Source organism: Mustela nivalis (genome assembly GCF_964662115.1).
Source record: "Mustela nivalis genome assembly, chromosome: 3".
NCBI classification, from domain to species: domain Eukaryota; kingdom Metazoa; phylum Chordata; class Mammalia; order Carnivora; family Mustelidae; genus Mustela; species Mustela nivalis.
The window spans coordinates 149,793,242-149,807,977 of NC_139022.1; the positions used below are offsets into that span (position 1 = coordinate 149,793,242).

The 14,736-nt window shown below is 41.3% G+C and overlaps 1 protein-coding gene across 3 annotated transcripts in view; it reads left to right on the forward strand.

Annotated features, from left to right (window-relative positions):
- FYB1 (FYN binding protein 1) overlaps positions 1–14,736 on the forward strand; it is a 155,364-nt gene that overhangs the window by 50,178 nt on the left and 90,450 nt on the right. For all 3 annotated transcript variants that reach the window (XM_082723423.1, XM_082723422.1, XM_082723424.1), the window contains exon 2: positions 10,214–11,375. In XM_082723423.1, the coding sequence (XP_082579549.1) occupies positions 10,241–11,375 (1,135 nt within the window). In that variant the 5' untranslated portion in view covers positions 10,214–10,240. The remainder of the gene's footprint in view (positions 1–10,213; positions 11,376–14,736) is intronic.

A 14,736-nucleotide genomic window follows, 5' to 3' on the forward strand; every position in this document is an offset into this window, starting at 1 on the left:
ACTCATTTTTCAGATGTTGTTTAACTATTTTACTGTTTTTTGTGGTAAAATATACAGGATATAAGACTTGCCATTTTAACCACTTTTAAACGTACGGTGTGGCCATAAGTACATTCACTCTGTTGTACAACCATTAATGCCATCTATCTCCAGAGTGTTTTCATTCGCTCCCAACTAAAATTCTGTGCCCATTAAACACTAACTCCCCGTGGCCTCCTTGGTCCCTGGTCACCACCATCCTGCTTTCACTCTTTAAGAATTTGACTGGTCTACAAATGTCAGATAAGTGGAGTCATACAATATTTGTCTTTTTGTGACACACAAAAAGTGTCTTTTAGCTTACTTCAGTCAGCATAATGACCAAAAGGCTCATCCTTATTGTAGCATGAATCAGAATTTCCTTCCTTTTTAGGATGGAATAATATTCCATGGTGTGTATATACCTCTCTTTCCTTATCCATTCCTCCATTGTTGACACTTGAGTTGTTTCCCGTTTTTGATGACTGTGAATAATGCTACTGTGAACACGATTATACAAATATCTATTCCTGCTTTCACTTCTTTTGGGTATATATCCAGAAGTAGAATTGATGGATTGGTTTCTGAGGAAACACCATATTGTTTTCCACGGTGGCTGTGCTATTTTACATGCACACCAGCAATGCACAAAGGCTCGATTTCTCCACATTTCTCGCCAACATTTGTTATTTTCTGGTGGATATTTGGTGTTTTTTTTTTTTTTAATAATAGCCATCCTAATGGGTAGTAAATATTTTAATTAAAAGAAACACATATTTTAAAATAATAGATGTCTCTCTCTGTAGTCTCTTTATTCTTCAGAAAAACCACACTATTTTAAAAATTATAAAACAAGAAGGGAATTTCGTGTGTTTAATTTTTTATGTCTGTTCTTTGAATGAACCATAGATGTTAATGGGTTTGGTTTTGGGTCTTGGGTTTTGTTTTGTTTTGCTTTGCTTTGCTTTTATTAATCTAAGCAGAAGGAGTTATTTAATATGAATTCTTTGCTATCCATCTTATATTTACCATCGGCCTTCCCAAATCATAGCCTTCTTCCCTTCAGGTCACCCTTGAACTTCTCTCAGCAGCCAGATGAATAATGAACACTACCCCAGGGGAACAATGAATGAGCCATAATGGTGCCCCAGGTCCCTGAATGGCCAGATGGATGATTCATCTCACTGACTCTAGGGGGCAGTTGTTTAAAGGGAAAAGAGATCTCATACAGTCCTCTATTTAACATACCACCTCCACACACACACACACAGACCAAATATCAAAAATAACACAAGCAGAATTGTTTGTCTTCTCAACCTTTTCAGATTGCCTGTGATGTTACAAAATTGATGGATGTATTGGTCTAGGGCTCTATGTCCCCTCTCTTGCTTTGTCTCCTTTGCTCCTCTCAGATCTGCTTTGATCACGACTGTGGGTAGAAAAAGTTCTAACACATCGCCTGCCATGGTTAGATCATTAAAGTTAGGTAGAGAACATTTTGGACCAGAATAAGAAATTTGTCTTGTGTGAGCTGAGGATTCAAACTCAACATTGTAACCATACCAGAAGGAAAGAAAGTCATGATTCTTATGGTGAATTGTGGTAAACATGGGATTTAGAGTTAGAAAACCTCAATTTAGCTCTCTTCTATCATGTGCTTGAACTTAGTTTATCCTTCACTGACAATAGGAATAAACCAGGCTTTGGGAGGATTAAATAAGATATTATGTATGAAATTTTGCTTTAAAATGAGATTATTAGGGGGCACCTGGATGGCTCAGTTGGTTAAGCATCTGCCTTTGGCTCAGGTTATGATCCCAGGATCCTGGGATTGAGTCCTGCACTGAGCTCCTTGCTTGGTGGGAAGTCTGCTTCTCCCTCTACCCCTCTCCCTGCTTATACTCTGTCCCTCAGACAGATAAATAAAATATTTAAAAATGAGATTACTAAGGGTGCCTGGATGGCTCAGTTGATTAAGCGTCTGCCTTCAGCTCAGGTCATGATCCCAGGGTTCTGGAGATAGAGCCCTGCATTGAGCTTCTTGCTCAGCAGGGAGCTTGCTTCTCCCTCTCCCTCTGCCCCTCCCCCCTGCTTGTGTGCACGTACACTCTCATGCTCACTTTCTCTGCCTATCAAATAAATAAATAAAATCTTTTTTTAATAAGACTATTAGTTCTAATAATAGAATTAGTAACAGATATAAAATACCAAACTCTGGAATTTTTTGCTAATTATACAAGTGTGCAGTTTGTGTATGTGAGTTGGGGGGGTAGTTTGAGGTCATTTGTACCCCGAGATGAGTGATCTTAATTAAGCACAGATTTTTAACTAAATATTGGCAAAGTGCCACATACTAGAACCACTGGCACTTTAGCATGGGGTCACCAGTACTCTCAGAAGAAAATGAAATAATGTATGAAGGAAGAGAGAAGTGAAAACCCAGAGCAGCTAAAGCCATGAAGCACCCTGGGAAGATGGGGGATGAGGGTGGGGAGAGGCTAACTGGTGTTAAGTGCAGGATCTACACCATAAAAAGCTTGAAATTGAGAGCATCACAGTTTTAATGGAAAAGGGTGCAATCTGCTCTAAAGAGCCCCATGGTGACAAAGGTGAGAGAAATTGCTCATCTCATGGCAGAGTTCTGTTACTGTGACTTATCAGAGAGAAATGAGGTAAGAGGTGTGAGGTGATTGCCCTCTACACTCCTGATTACTAAATACTGATGCATTTTCCTCATAGTTCAAAAGGGGAGATGGAATAGGGATGGAAGGGGGCATACGAGGCAGGGTTTCAGGCTGCCATATTCTGTAGAATGAGGGCTCTGAGGAATCTTCCATAACCCTTCACTTCTTCCATCTAGTTTCACTTTCTCCATTCACACTCTTGATCCTTTGCTGCAGCCTGTCTTGATCCGCTTGCCAACGCCTTCCTCTTCCGAGCCCTTCTCTTCTCACAGAACTTTCCCATGCTGGGAAGGAAGTCTCTAGAAAACCCCACAGATGGTCTCATCTCCCTACCCCAGCCCGTTCCATGGTGGGCATATACTTTCAGTTTCTAACTTCTGGTCAAGTAGAGAAAAGGAACTCACCGTCTAGGCTCCTGTGACTGTGTGTGTCTATGTGTTTGTGTCTGTGCTGGAGGAGAAAGTGGAAGTTGAGAAAAAAGGAAGCAGAACACTTTTCTTTTTCCTATGTCAAACTACATCTTTTTCAGCCATCAAGAGATTTTACTTCAAATTTCATATGCTTTTAACAAAGTAAGTTTGGTTTAGCTGGTTTATACTACCTATACATAAAAATAGGATTACCAGGGGCACCAGGGTGGTTCAGTCAGTTAAGTGTCTGACTCTTATCTCTGCTCAGGTTTTCATCTCAGGATCATGAAGTCAGGTCTCAGTGTGAAGCTTATCAAAAAAAAAAAAAAAAAAAAAAAAGAATAACCACTAGAAGTAGTAGATGAAATTAAGATCTCTTTGAGATGACAGAGTAGGAGGCCCAGGAAAAATGAAAAGACTTACATTGTATAATTGTCAATACTTAAATATTATCTTAAGATCCAAATAAGTCACTAGTAAGATATCTATGAAAACACTTCAATTATCTACAGGTTCATTGGTCAAATTCCTGAGAGACTGTTCTGTAATTTGGTATATTTAGTTAACTCAGTCTAAGTGAATTACACAGTGAGCAAATGTAAATTAAATCTGCTATAAAAACTTTATACAATTCACTAAGAATAAATGGCTCTAGGACTGTTTGTTGTTCTCTACTATCTGCATCAGACTCGCTATTCTCTGCCTCCTGACACCATGCCATTGGCATCAAAGAGTCAAAAACTTACAGCAGACAAATTTCAGAAACACATAGGAAGTCTTATTAAACTTCCTTATACGTTTCGTGTAAGTCATCGGAAGCCGTGACAAAGTCAAAACGGTGTTGGTGTAGGAGCTATTTGGTAGGATAACCAGAAAGCGGTTCGAAGACTCTCCTTTGTAGAAAGGTGGTGATTTTCATGCCTGGTCTATAAAGACAGAAGATACACAAAAGCCCAATGGATCCATACACCTTGAGAGTCCCGGATGACACAGAATGTGGAAAATGGGCCATCACCATCTGAGTTTTACCAGCTCCTGAATATCTTGCTTCCTCTTCTTCAATTCACTCTAAAAGAGAGAACACAGGGGGAGCAAGGACAGGCTCTAGACCAACAGGTGCCTGAGGTAATATAAGAGGGAATGATGATAGAGAGGTTTTCTGCTAGGGTACTTAGGCCAGCCTCCAGCAGGACAATGGCCAAGTTCACCTGTGCTGAGGGGAGTCAAACAACACAGCCCCCAGAGAGAGACTCCACTCACTCCAGGTATCTTCTTCTGACTAGATTTACATCTCACCACACAAGGTGGGTAGATGGGGTTGTCTGCAGTTCCAGATCCACCTTTACAAGTCACTGAGAAAAATGTAAGGACTTCCCCCCACTGCTTCCGCCACCAACTCCTCCTCCTCCCTGTGCCCTTGCCCAGTCTGCAGCAGCCTGATCTTGCCCCAAGAACTCAATTTGCGGTAAGAAGCACGTTCCCACATCCTGTTGAAGAGGGCCCTAGTCCTGCCTCCAACCTCAGAGGCTCAGCCAACTGGAATCTACCACAGCCGATTTGCAATGAGGTAGAGACTCTATTAGACAGAGAGCTCTTAAAAATAGATTCATGACTGGGCCTCAACACTCTTGTCCCCAGCTATCTGCGTGCTTAGTCATGCTGAAATTCAAATAAATTCAGCCCATCAGCCAGTGTGGTAAGTGTGATTAATATTACGGAAAGAAATGGGCCAGGCATTAGGGAGTGCTTGCAGGAATGCATGGTGGTAGAGGGGGGCTGTTTTTGAGGAAGAAAAATAAAACTAAGTTCCTGCTTTTACATCTCCTTGGGGAAACAGAGTATACACCATAAGTACTTAAATTATGACCCACTAAGTACCTAAATATTTAGACAGTGTTAACGGGGCTGCAAAAAGCTTACCATATTTTCCTTATCTCTTGCCCAACCTCCCATCTACCATCTTGTGAGAAGTTGTCACAAGTACCATATTTCCAGGCAACTTCTATTAACTCTATCTTTACAGCCAATACCAAGGAGAAAGGTTTTATTATGTAATTTCTGACAATAAACAGTTTTAAGAAAGCTTATTTTCAGATTAAAGCACTTCCCTTTTCCAAGCTTACTGAATAGAGAAGATTAAGTCTCTTCGAAAAGAAAAGTTATCACTCCTGTGCATGTGCACGTGAGTGCCTACTCAGAAGGGATGGGGAACTTGGTCATGGGGACCGTATCTGTTATTTTCTTTAATCTAGGCCATAGAAACTAGTGAAGTTGAGTAGATTGCTCTGTGAAGGTTTGAACTGCTTGAGCATGTTACAAAGGTTCACCAACCTGCTTCCTACCTCTAGGATGGAAAGTTTATTTGGCTTAGGAAAAGACTTTCTATCTTCTTCATTTTTTTATTATACCATTTTATCAATCCTTTGCTGAATGCACTGGAACAACATAAGCCGTTGCCCTGGTCGAAGCTGGGCTCTCTCACGCGGCACCCCGTCCTCAGCTGCCTTCTTCCCTCTTCCATTTGCTCTGACTACAGTCTCCGAAGCCTTGGGTAGGCCTAGAGCTGGCTTCCTGGAACATTGATCCTCTGATGCCATCATACCTGGAGTCCTGTCCCAGGTAATGGTGGCATTTTATTCTATGAGAAGAACCATCAATTCAAGACCAGAAGTCATGGGTAAAATATGACTTAACAATTAAAAAAAAAGAATCAGTAACATAGTAAGAAAGAAAATCCACATACAATAAAATTGATCAATGATAAAAGAAAGAAACAAACCAATGTGGGCAAACTCTTATTAATTGCTGTCTCCCTCATGATTAAAAGCATTACATAAAATCAAGAGCAAATGACTTTCTTCTCTTTTTCCCTGGGCTCTGTATAGGGAAGAATGACAGCATGTATAAAGGCGGTTTGCTCTCTTCATGCTTTAATTACAAAAGTAACACAAATACATCTTACGGAAGTAAAGGGAGGATTCAGTTATTTTAAAATTATTAGTTACCCATGATTCACCGTTGTTTTATTTATTTTGAGCTTTATAAGTGAAACTTTACAAAGATGAGACTTTCAAAGATATGGAACTTTGAAAACAATCTCTAATTGAGGCGGTTGTATTTTTTAGGGATTTGGGGTTTTTGTTTCTTTTTTTACACAGTTGTTTATAGGTCTTAGGTTATATTCTATTACAAAAATTAAAGGTGGACTTTCTGGTAAGGTGTTTCTAATAACCCAGGAGTAATAAGATTAACTCAGGGCTTCTCAGCTTTGGGACTATTTGGACTGATAATACTTTGTTGAGGAGCTGTCCTGTGCATTGTGAGATGTTCAGCAGTACCTCTGATCTCTACACACTAGATGCCAAAAGCACTCCTTCATTCCATCATTTCTTTTTTTTAAGATTTTATTTATTTATTTGACAGAGAGACATCAAGAGGGGGCAACACAAGCAGGGGGAGTAGGAGAGGGAAAAGCAGGCTTCCTGCAGACCGGAGCCCGTTGTGGGTCTCAATCCCTGGACCCCGGGATCATGACCTGAGTCTAAGGCCAATGCTTAACACTCAGCCACCCAAGCACCCCATCAGTCTGTCATTTCTTTTTTTTTTTTTTTTAAGATTTTATTTATTTATTTGACAGAGAAAGAGATCACAAGCAGGCGGAGAGGCAGGCAGAGGGAGAGGGAGAAGCTGACTCCCTGCTGAGCAGAGAGCCCGACGTGGAGCTCGATCCCAGGACCCTGGGATCATGACCTGAGCTGAAGGCAGAGGCTTAACCCACTGAGCCACCCAGGCGCCCCTCAGTCTGTCATTTCAATCAAAGATTTCTCCAGACATTGCCCAAAGTTCTTCTCATTGAGAACCATGGGATTAATCTAATATTCAATATATATTTAAAAGTAAGAGGACTGCAGAATGCCTGGGTGGCTCAGTCGTTAAGCGTCTGCCTTCGGTTCAGGTCATGATCCCAGGGTCTGGGATTGAGTCCCATGTTGGACTCCCTGCTCAGCGGGGAGTCTACTTCTTCCTCTTCCTCTGTTCCTCCTCCACCAACTGGTGCTCACTCTCTCTCTCTCAGATAAATAACATCTTTAAAAAAAAAAAAGAAAAAAAGTATAAGGACTATAAAAATAAATCCAAAACCAAGCAAAACCCTGTTATCAACAAAAGTCACATGGTGTTTTTAAGATTCTGTATGAAATTATGTAGACAAGTTGCTACAAAGAGAAACATTTTCTTAATGTGTACAGTTTCTTGATGTCTCTCCTAAATGTCATCTCAGTCTTTGTTGAAGTATGTACTTGATCCATTCTCTTCATATTGCTAAAAGCAAAGAATGATTTCCTGGAATCTAGAGTTATGAACTAGAAACACAGAGGATGTAGCAAAACCCTTTTTGCTCGCAGCCATCTTCCTAGAGGACGTGGCAGATGTGGTGAGTTTTTGGCAGTAAAGATAACATAAATCTGAGGAAGGAAAAATATATGGGAGCTAAAGGAAATTTGTCTCTATCAAGAGCATTACACAATTACATCTGTGTAATTACAGAGCAATGAGTTGGGGTAGTTTGGACTAAACGTTATCTAGGCACATAACAGATGGAAATAATAGTGAATTGCTTCAAATGACTTTGGAAAAGAAACTTAAGTAATTTGAGATAAAATGTTTGATTTTACTTAAAATATCCTGAACTCTGAGGTCTTCCAGATGTAAAATACTGCTTCTTAAGAATAAGTAGAAGCCCAATCTTTAAATCATTAAAAGTTAAAAAGGTCCTACAAACTAATGTCAAGTGTTAATAAGGGGAAACTAGAGGCAAACTATGGGACAACCCTCTGTACAATCTTTTCACTAAAACTGTTCTAAAAATAAAAAATAATACTGTTATTATTCTCATTTTACGGATGAAGAAAACTGAGTCTGAGGGAGGTTAAGAAACTTTGTAGGTCATATGGCCAATAAATGGCAAAGTCAAGATTCGAACCCAAGTGGATAATTCTAGAGTGTGGGTTATTAACCATGACGCTGCCCTACCTCCTGCGACTGGGTGGGCGACTAAGAAACTTACATTCCAATTCTAAATCAACCACTTTCATATTTTCTAAACTAAAACGAGGATGTAGAGTTTGAATGAGTTCGTGTGTTTCATGGGTTTTCCCCATGAAATCCAAGGCAAGAACTTGCTGTAACTAAGTAGGATATTGCTTTAACCCTTTGGTTGCCATTTCCTCTCTAGTGCAGTGAAAGAAGAGGGTCAGATGATTCCCAAGGCTTCTCTTGCTGTATAAAAATAGGAAACTCTCTTACTTTCAGAGCACTTTTTAGAATACCTGACAGAGATTAGCTTCATCATCCTAACAGCCCATGACACAGTCTTATGATTCCTACGATAGAGGTAAGCAAACTAAGGTCCAGAGAATTCATGCCCTGCCCTGGGTTAAACACCTGGTAAGATTCAAACCCAGGCAGTCTGACACCCTAGTCTCTGTAATTAACCACTAAGAGGCAATGTAGCCTCTTATTATAATCTAGAATATAAATTGCAACATACAGAGTTCTTCGCTGAGACAGATTTTCTTACATGTGTGAAGGGAGGGACAATTTTTTTTTTAGACTTATTTGTTTATTTACTTGAGATAGAGCACGCACATGTATGCATGACCATGAGCCAGGGGAGCAGCAGAGGGAGAGGGAAAAGCAGACTCCCCGTTGAGCAGGGAGCCCAACACCAGACTCAATCCCAGGACCCTGGGATCATGACCTGAACTGAAGGCAGACTCTTAACCAACTGAGCCACACAAGTGCCCCAGGAGCAAATTTTTGTATTAATAATTCTTTTTTTTGTATTAATAATTCTTTTTTATTAATAATTCTTTTTTTGTATTAATAAGTCTTTATGCATCTTGTGTTGAGGTTCAGAGTCCTCTGCTGCTGTCATCTCCTTGGGAGGGTTCAGGGAAGGACCTATTTTCTCCCATTCCGTCCCCCAACACCCAAACTCCCCCTTCCATCTTCTTTCCTTTTGCTTTTAGGAATTGTTTGAGGATTGGAGGAAATCATGAGGATTAAAAAAAAAAAATAAGTACTCAAGAAAGACAAGGTAGAAAACAAGATGTTCTCAGCAACTTGGAGATAGGGTAGAAAGTTAAAGGAGCTGCTCTCATCTGGTTTTCTCCTTCTAGTACCGAATTCCCTTTCTCCCATCCTGCAAACACAGGAGCACTGCCATTTGGTACAAAGGAAAACTCCAGCTGAGGGCACCATTTCTTTTAAATTGTTCTTTACAGTATTCAGTTCTGTGCCAACTTTTATTTCCCCAAATATGCAATAGAAGCCTGAAGGTGCCAGGCTCTGGTCCAGGTATTGTGGGGATATAAAAAGGAACGAGACCCCTTCTGGACTTCAGAGCCCCAGACATGCCTGCCTGCTCATCTGGTTCCAGTTGAACTCAATATTTATAAATAAGTCGGAAAACTCACTTATTACTTACTTATCCAAATGAGTGAGTTTTTCTGCCACATCTCCTGTTTAGCAAGCAGACGCACCTTAACTGCAGACAGAACAGGAGAAATCTTGCAAACCACAGAACAGTTGAACGTGGCCATGCTGTAGAAAACATACAGCCTGAATTTACAGAAAAGCTTACTTTCATTTTTTCAAGTGTAGTTTCTATTTAAGAGGCTCACTGTAAAATATAGAAGTCCCTTATTAGCCACTTCCATATTTTTTTTTTCAAGTAAAACAAAGCAGACAAATGCAAAGTAAAGAGTAAATCCAACAGGAGAGCTGGAGAAACAGTGAGGCAAAGAAAAAGGTAAATTGTTACTTAAAAAGAAATGAGCAAGTCAGTGTAAGAGAAGCAAAAAAAAAAAGAAGAAGAAGAAAGAAAAAATCCAAAAGAGTATATGCACAACAATAGCCCTCCCCCTTCAAGAAACTCTCACAGACTATTTTGCCATAGAGGAAGATAAATGTTACAATGTCTTCCTAACCAATCAGCGACAGGGCAGGCCTCAAACCAGGAAGCCCTGTAGAGTGGAGTATTTTAACTTGTGCAATTAAGACTTCTGGCTCTCAGCTAGTTTTTGTTCCCTGTGCTTGTAGGATACAAAAGCAGATGTGAAGTCCCTCATGGCGAAATTTAATGCAGGGGGCAACCCCACAGAAGAGGTCTCTGTCAGCAACCGCCCCTTCAAAGTCACTGGGCAAAACTCACCTTCAGGAGTACAGGCCAGAAAGAATCTCTTCGACAACCAAGGAAATGCCAGCCCTCCTGCAGGACCTAGCAACGTACCTAAGTTTGGGTCCCCAAAGCCACCCTTGGCGGTGAAACCTCCATCTGAGGAAAAGCCTGACAAGGAGCCCAAGCCCCCATTTCTAAAGCCGACGGGAGTGGGCCAAAGATTTGGACCGCAGGCAAACTCGGCCACCAGAGACCCTGAGGTGAGAGTGGGATTTCCGAAACCTATGGGCCCCAAGCCTGTCACTGTGCCCAAGGAGGATGCCAAACCTGTTTTTCCCTGGCCCCCTGGGAATAAGCCTTCGCCTCACAGTGTAAACCAAAACCATGACTTAAAGCCACCAGGCCCCAAGCCAGGGTCTCATCCTCTAGCCCCGGAAGCAGAGCAGAAGCAAGCATTCCCCAAGCTGGCTGGGGCTAAAGGCAAGTTTGTGTCAGCCTCACAAGACCATGACCCCAAACCCCTCTTTCCCAAGCCCGCCTTTGGCCAGAAGCCATCCCTGAGTATTGATGACAGTCATGAAGATGAGAGCCCCACCAAGAATGTGTCTCTACAGAAAGGACCCCCAGCTCCCTTAGGAGCCAAGGCCAAAACCGGCCCTTTAAAGCCAGCAAGGGAAGACCAGGAAACTAAAGACCTTGGAGGTGAGATGTCCAGTTCGCCCTTTTCTGGTGTGGTTCTGAAGCCTGCTGCCAACAGAGGAAGCCCGGGCCTCTCCAGAAATGCTGAAGAGAAAAAAGAAGAAAGGAAGATAGATGCTGCTAAGAACATCTTCTTGAACAAAATGAATCAGGAAGAGCCGGCCCCTGGGACTCCTTCTGCCAAGTTCCCTAAGATGCCTTCTAAGTTGGCAACAACGGGGCCATGGAGCCAAAGCCAAGACAAGGAAAAGGGAGACAAGAATGCAGCCACCCCCAAGCAGAAGCCCCTGCCTTCCTTGTTTGCCTTGGGCCCGCCGCCGCCAAAACCCAGCAGACCCCCACACGTTGACCTGACGAAATTCCGAAAAGCCACTTCTGGAAACAGTGAGTATTTTTCTCATTCCCTAAGTAACATGTTGTGTTCTGCCGCAGAGGTTTTGTTTGACCTTCTGGGGGAAAAATTATACCCAGGAGTGATTCCATCCCTGGTACTCCTGAATCTGTGGTGACTTTTCTTTGGCAATCTGTTTTTGCTTTAGTGGAAGGTCTGAGAGGTAAAAATTCTCAGTTCCATGTGAAAATGCGTCGGGGCCCACCTTTGGGGGCTGGAGGAAAATATATCCATTTCACTGATAAATGGTTTTGCTTTCATTTACATCCTTAGCCGGCTTTCATTTCTGTTCAATGAGACTGAGGTGTGTTACCCTTAGTACCACAGGAAGATGATAGACCTCTAGGTCGGGGGTTCTCAGACTGGGTCAATTTTGGTGCCCGGGGACATTTGGCCGTGTCTGGAGGCAGTTTTGACTGTCACAACTGGAGGGTGAAGCTGGCCTGTGGCAGGCGGAGGCCAGTGAGGCTGCAGACATCCTGCACTGCAGACAGTGGCCCCTTGCAACAAAGTAACCGGCCCAAAATGTCAAGCGATTTGCAACGTCCAAAAAGTCATCATGTGTTTCCTAAGCCCAGTATTCAAACCAGAGATGAACAGAGCTCCCGAAATGCCACTTTCTGTTTTATATTTTAACCGTTTCCTATTTCTCAATATAAAGCTTTCTGAACTTCGCTGATTCCTCAAATAGTACAGAGCTAGGACCATAAGCCAGACAAAGGGACACATTAGAGCCCTTCTGGGACAATAGTTTCATATCCTACCAAAGATGTGACAATCCTAGGGCACACGCTAAAATTTGATGCTGAATGACTTGGTAAAGATTTATAACCCCACGCAGTGATGACAGAAGCTCACTTATGCCTGAAATGATTAACACTTTAGGCCAATAATGTGCAGTTATTGTTTATTATTGGGGAAGGTGGAGAAAGGATGCTTATACATAGTGGAATAGGGACCACACCACTACTAGACACATTTATTTTATATTTATATTACAAATATAATAATTTATATATTTATATGCTATAAATATATGAATTACATTTTATTATACTTATATATAAATATAAATAGTAATTTATATAAATAAAATATTTATGTTATATAAATATAATATATTTATATTTATTTATAAAACTATGGTCTAGGGGGGCACCTGGATGGCTCAGCCATTAAGCGTCTGCCTTTGGCTCAAGTCATGATTGCATCAGGCTCCCTGCTCAGTGGGAAACCTGCTTCTCCCTCTCCCATTCCCCCTGCTTGTGTTCCCTATCTCACTGTCTCTGCCAAATAAATAAATAAAACCTTTAAAAAGAAACAAAAACAAACAAAAAACTATTTAGAAAACTATTTAAAGAAGGTCTAGGTATAATGGTTGTTTTCTTTTTCCAGCTCTACAAAGGCATCTTTCAGTGTATCATTTGCAATGCATCAGCAAGCAATAGACCAATATTCTTGCTGTTGATCAACAGATTAGTGATGTAACCCCCCATTAATCTATCATGTAGAAAGCACATTTGAAGTGATGCCACAATCATCCATCTTCTAGAAAGGTTCAGCCGTTACACTTGTGTCTCTTCATCTGTCACCTTCTCATGTTAATACTGGTCCATAACTCAGAAATGTTATTTTTGTGAAAACTTCTAAAAGACCCCTTTCCTTAGCTCTTCTGTGCCTGGGATAAACAATGAACTCTCATAGCCTCCATCTTATAACTCTAACTTCAGACCAGGGAAATGGCAGTCGTGTTAAGCAGAAATCCTTGGGAGTTTCCTTCCATGTGCTGCATCTTTATTTCCACTCAGCTGCCAGGTTCGGGTGGCAGTCACCGGTTGTCTGGTGTGATGATGTTAGAATGCTAATGAAGTCCTCTGGCTTGATGGTTCTGGCAAGGACAGTGTCAAGCTGACTTTCAGGGCAGCAGGGTTCCCAGGGACCCAGGCCAGACTCCCTAGTAAGCAGAGTGGATCCTTGCCCGCTTTCTGCCTTTCCCCCCATCCTGACCTCCATCCCCTCTGCTCCTTTGCCCCCAGGATAGACACAGTTTAGACTCTCAATCCTCCCATAATGCCCTGCACCTCTAACTCTGGTCCCTTGGGAGGTATTATGCTCCAAAAGGGACCCTATTTCCTCTTCATCCCCCTCTTTCACAATCAAAACTCAGTCCTTCTTGATTTGAACAGTCCTCTGGTTAGTGTCAGGACAAAGCAATCTGATTTCTAACTTTTAAATTATGAATAACACCCCTTTAAAGCATTCGCATTTTTGTAAGCATTTGAATTTTTTTTAACTTTTTCTTAAGATTTTGTTTATTTATTTATTTGAGAGGAGAGAAAGGGAGAAAGAAGGGATAAGGGCCGAGGGAGTGGGAGAGAAGGACACTCCACGGAGCACAGAGCAGGGCGTGATCTCAGGACCCTGAGAGCCTGACCTGAGCAAAACCAAGAGCTAGACACGTAACCGACTGAACCACCAGGCAGCCCCAACATTTTTTTAACTTATTTTTAAATAGAAATTACATCTGGCTCAAAAACAGAACAACAACGAAAACAAACCCAACAAGTATAAAATGGCATACAGTCCTTCTCTGTCATTTTCTGGATCTTCCCAGCCTCTACCCTACGAAAGCCTCTTTTCTTAATTTCCATATCCTTCCATATCCTTCCTTAGATTTATGTAAGCAAATATAAATATAGATACTAATTCCCCCAGCTTTATACTTCAGAAGGAAGATATTATGTGCAATGCTTTGATCTTTGCTTTTAAAAAAAATAATAAATTTTATACATCTTTTCATATTTTAGTAAGAAGTAACTGAAGGGCACCTGGGTGGCTCAGTGGGTTAAGCTGCAGCCTTCAGCTCAGGTCATGATCTCAGGGTCCTGGGATCGAGCCCTCTCTCTTCCTGCTGTTCTGCCTACTTGTGATCTCTCTCTGTGTCAAATAAATAAATAAAATCTTTAAAAAAAAAAAAAGGTAACTGAACATTCCTTAGAGTTGCATAATATTCTGATAAATAAATGACCACCCCAACTGATTGAACATTATGCATTGTTTCCAAATTTTTCTTTTCAAAACCATGCTACAAAAAATAACTTGGCATATATGTTATTTTCTGAACAGTGAGAATTTCTTAAAAGGCAGGTCTGATGACTGATCCCACCTCTGCTGCTTTTATGAAACCATACTAAGTAATTTAGCCTTCCACTTAGGAAGACTAAGACTATACCAGATTTAGAAAGTAGATAGTGTTCGAATTAACCGATGTTTCATCTAATAACTCTGCAGGTTTTTCGTCTAATAACTCTAGCACTATTTCCTTAGCCACCTCCCTCATTCCCTCCTTTCCAG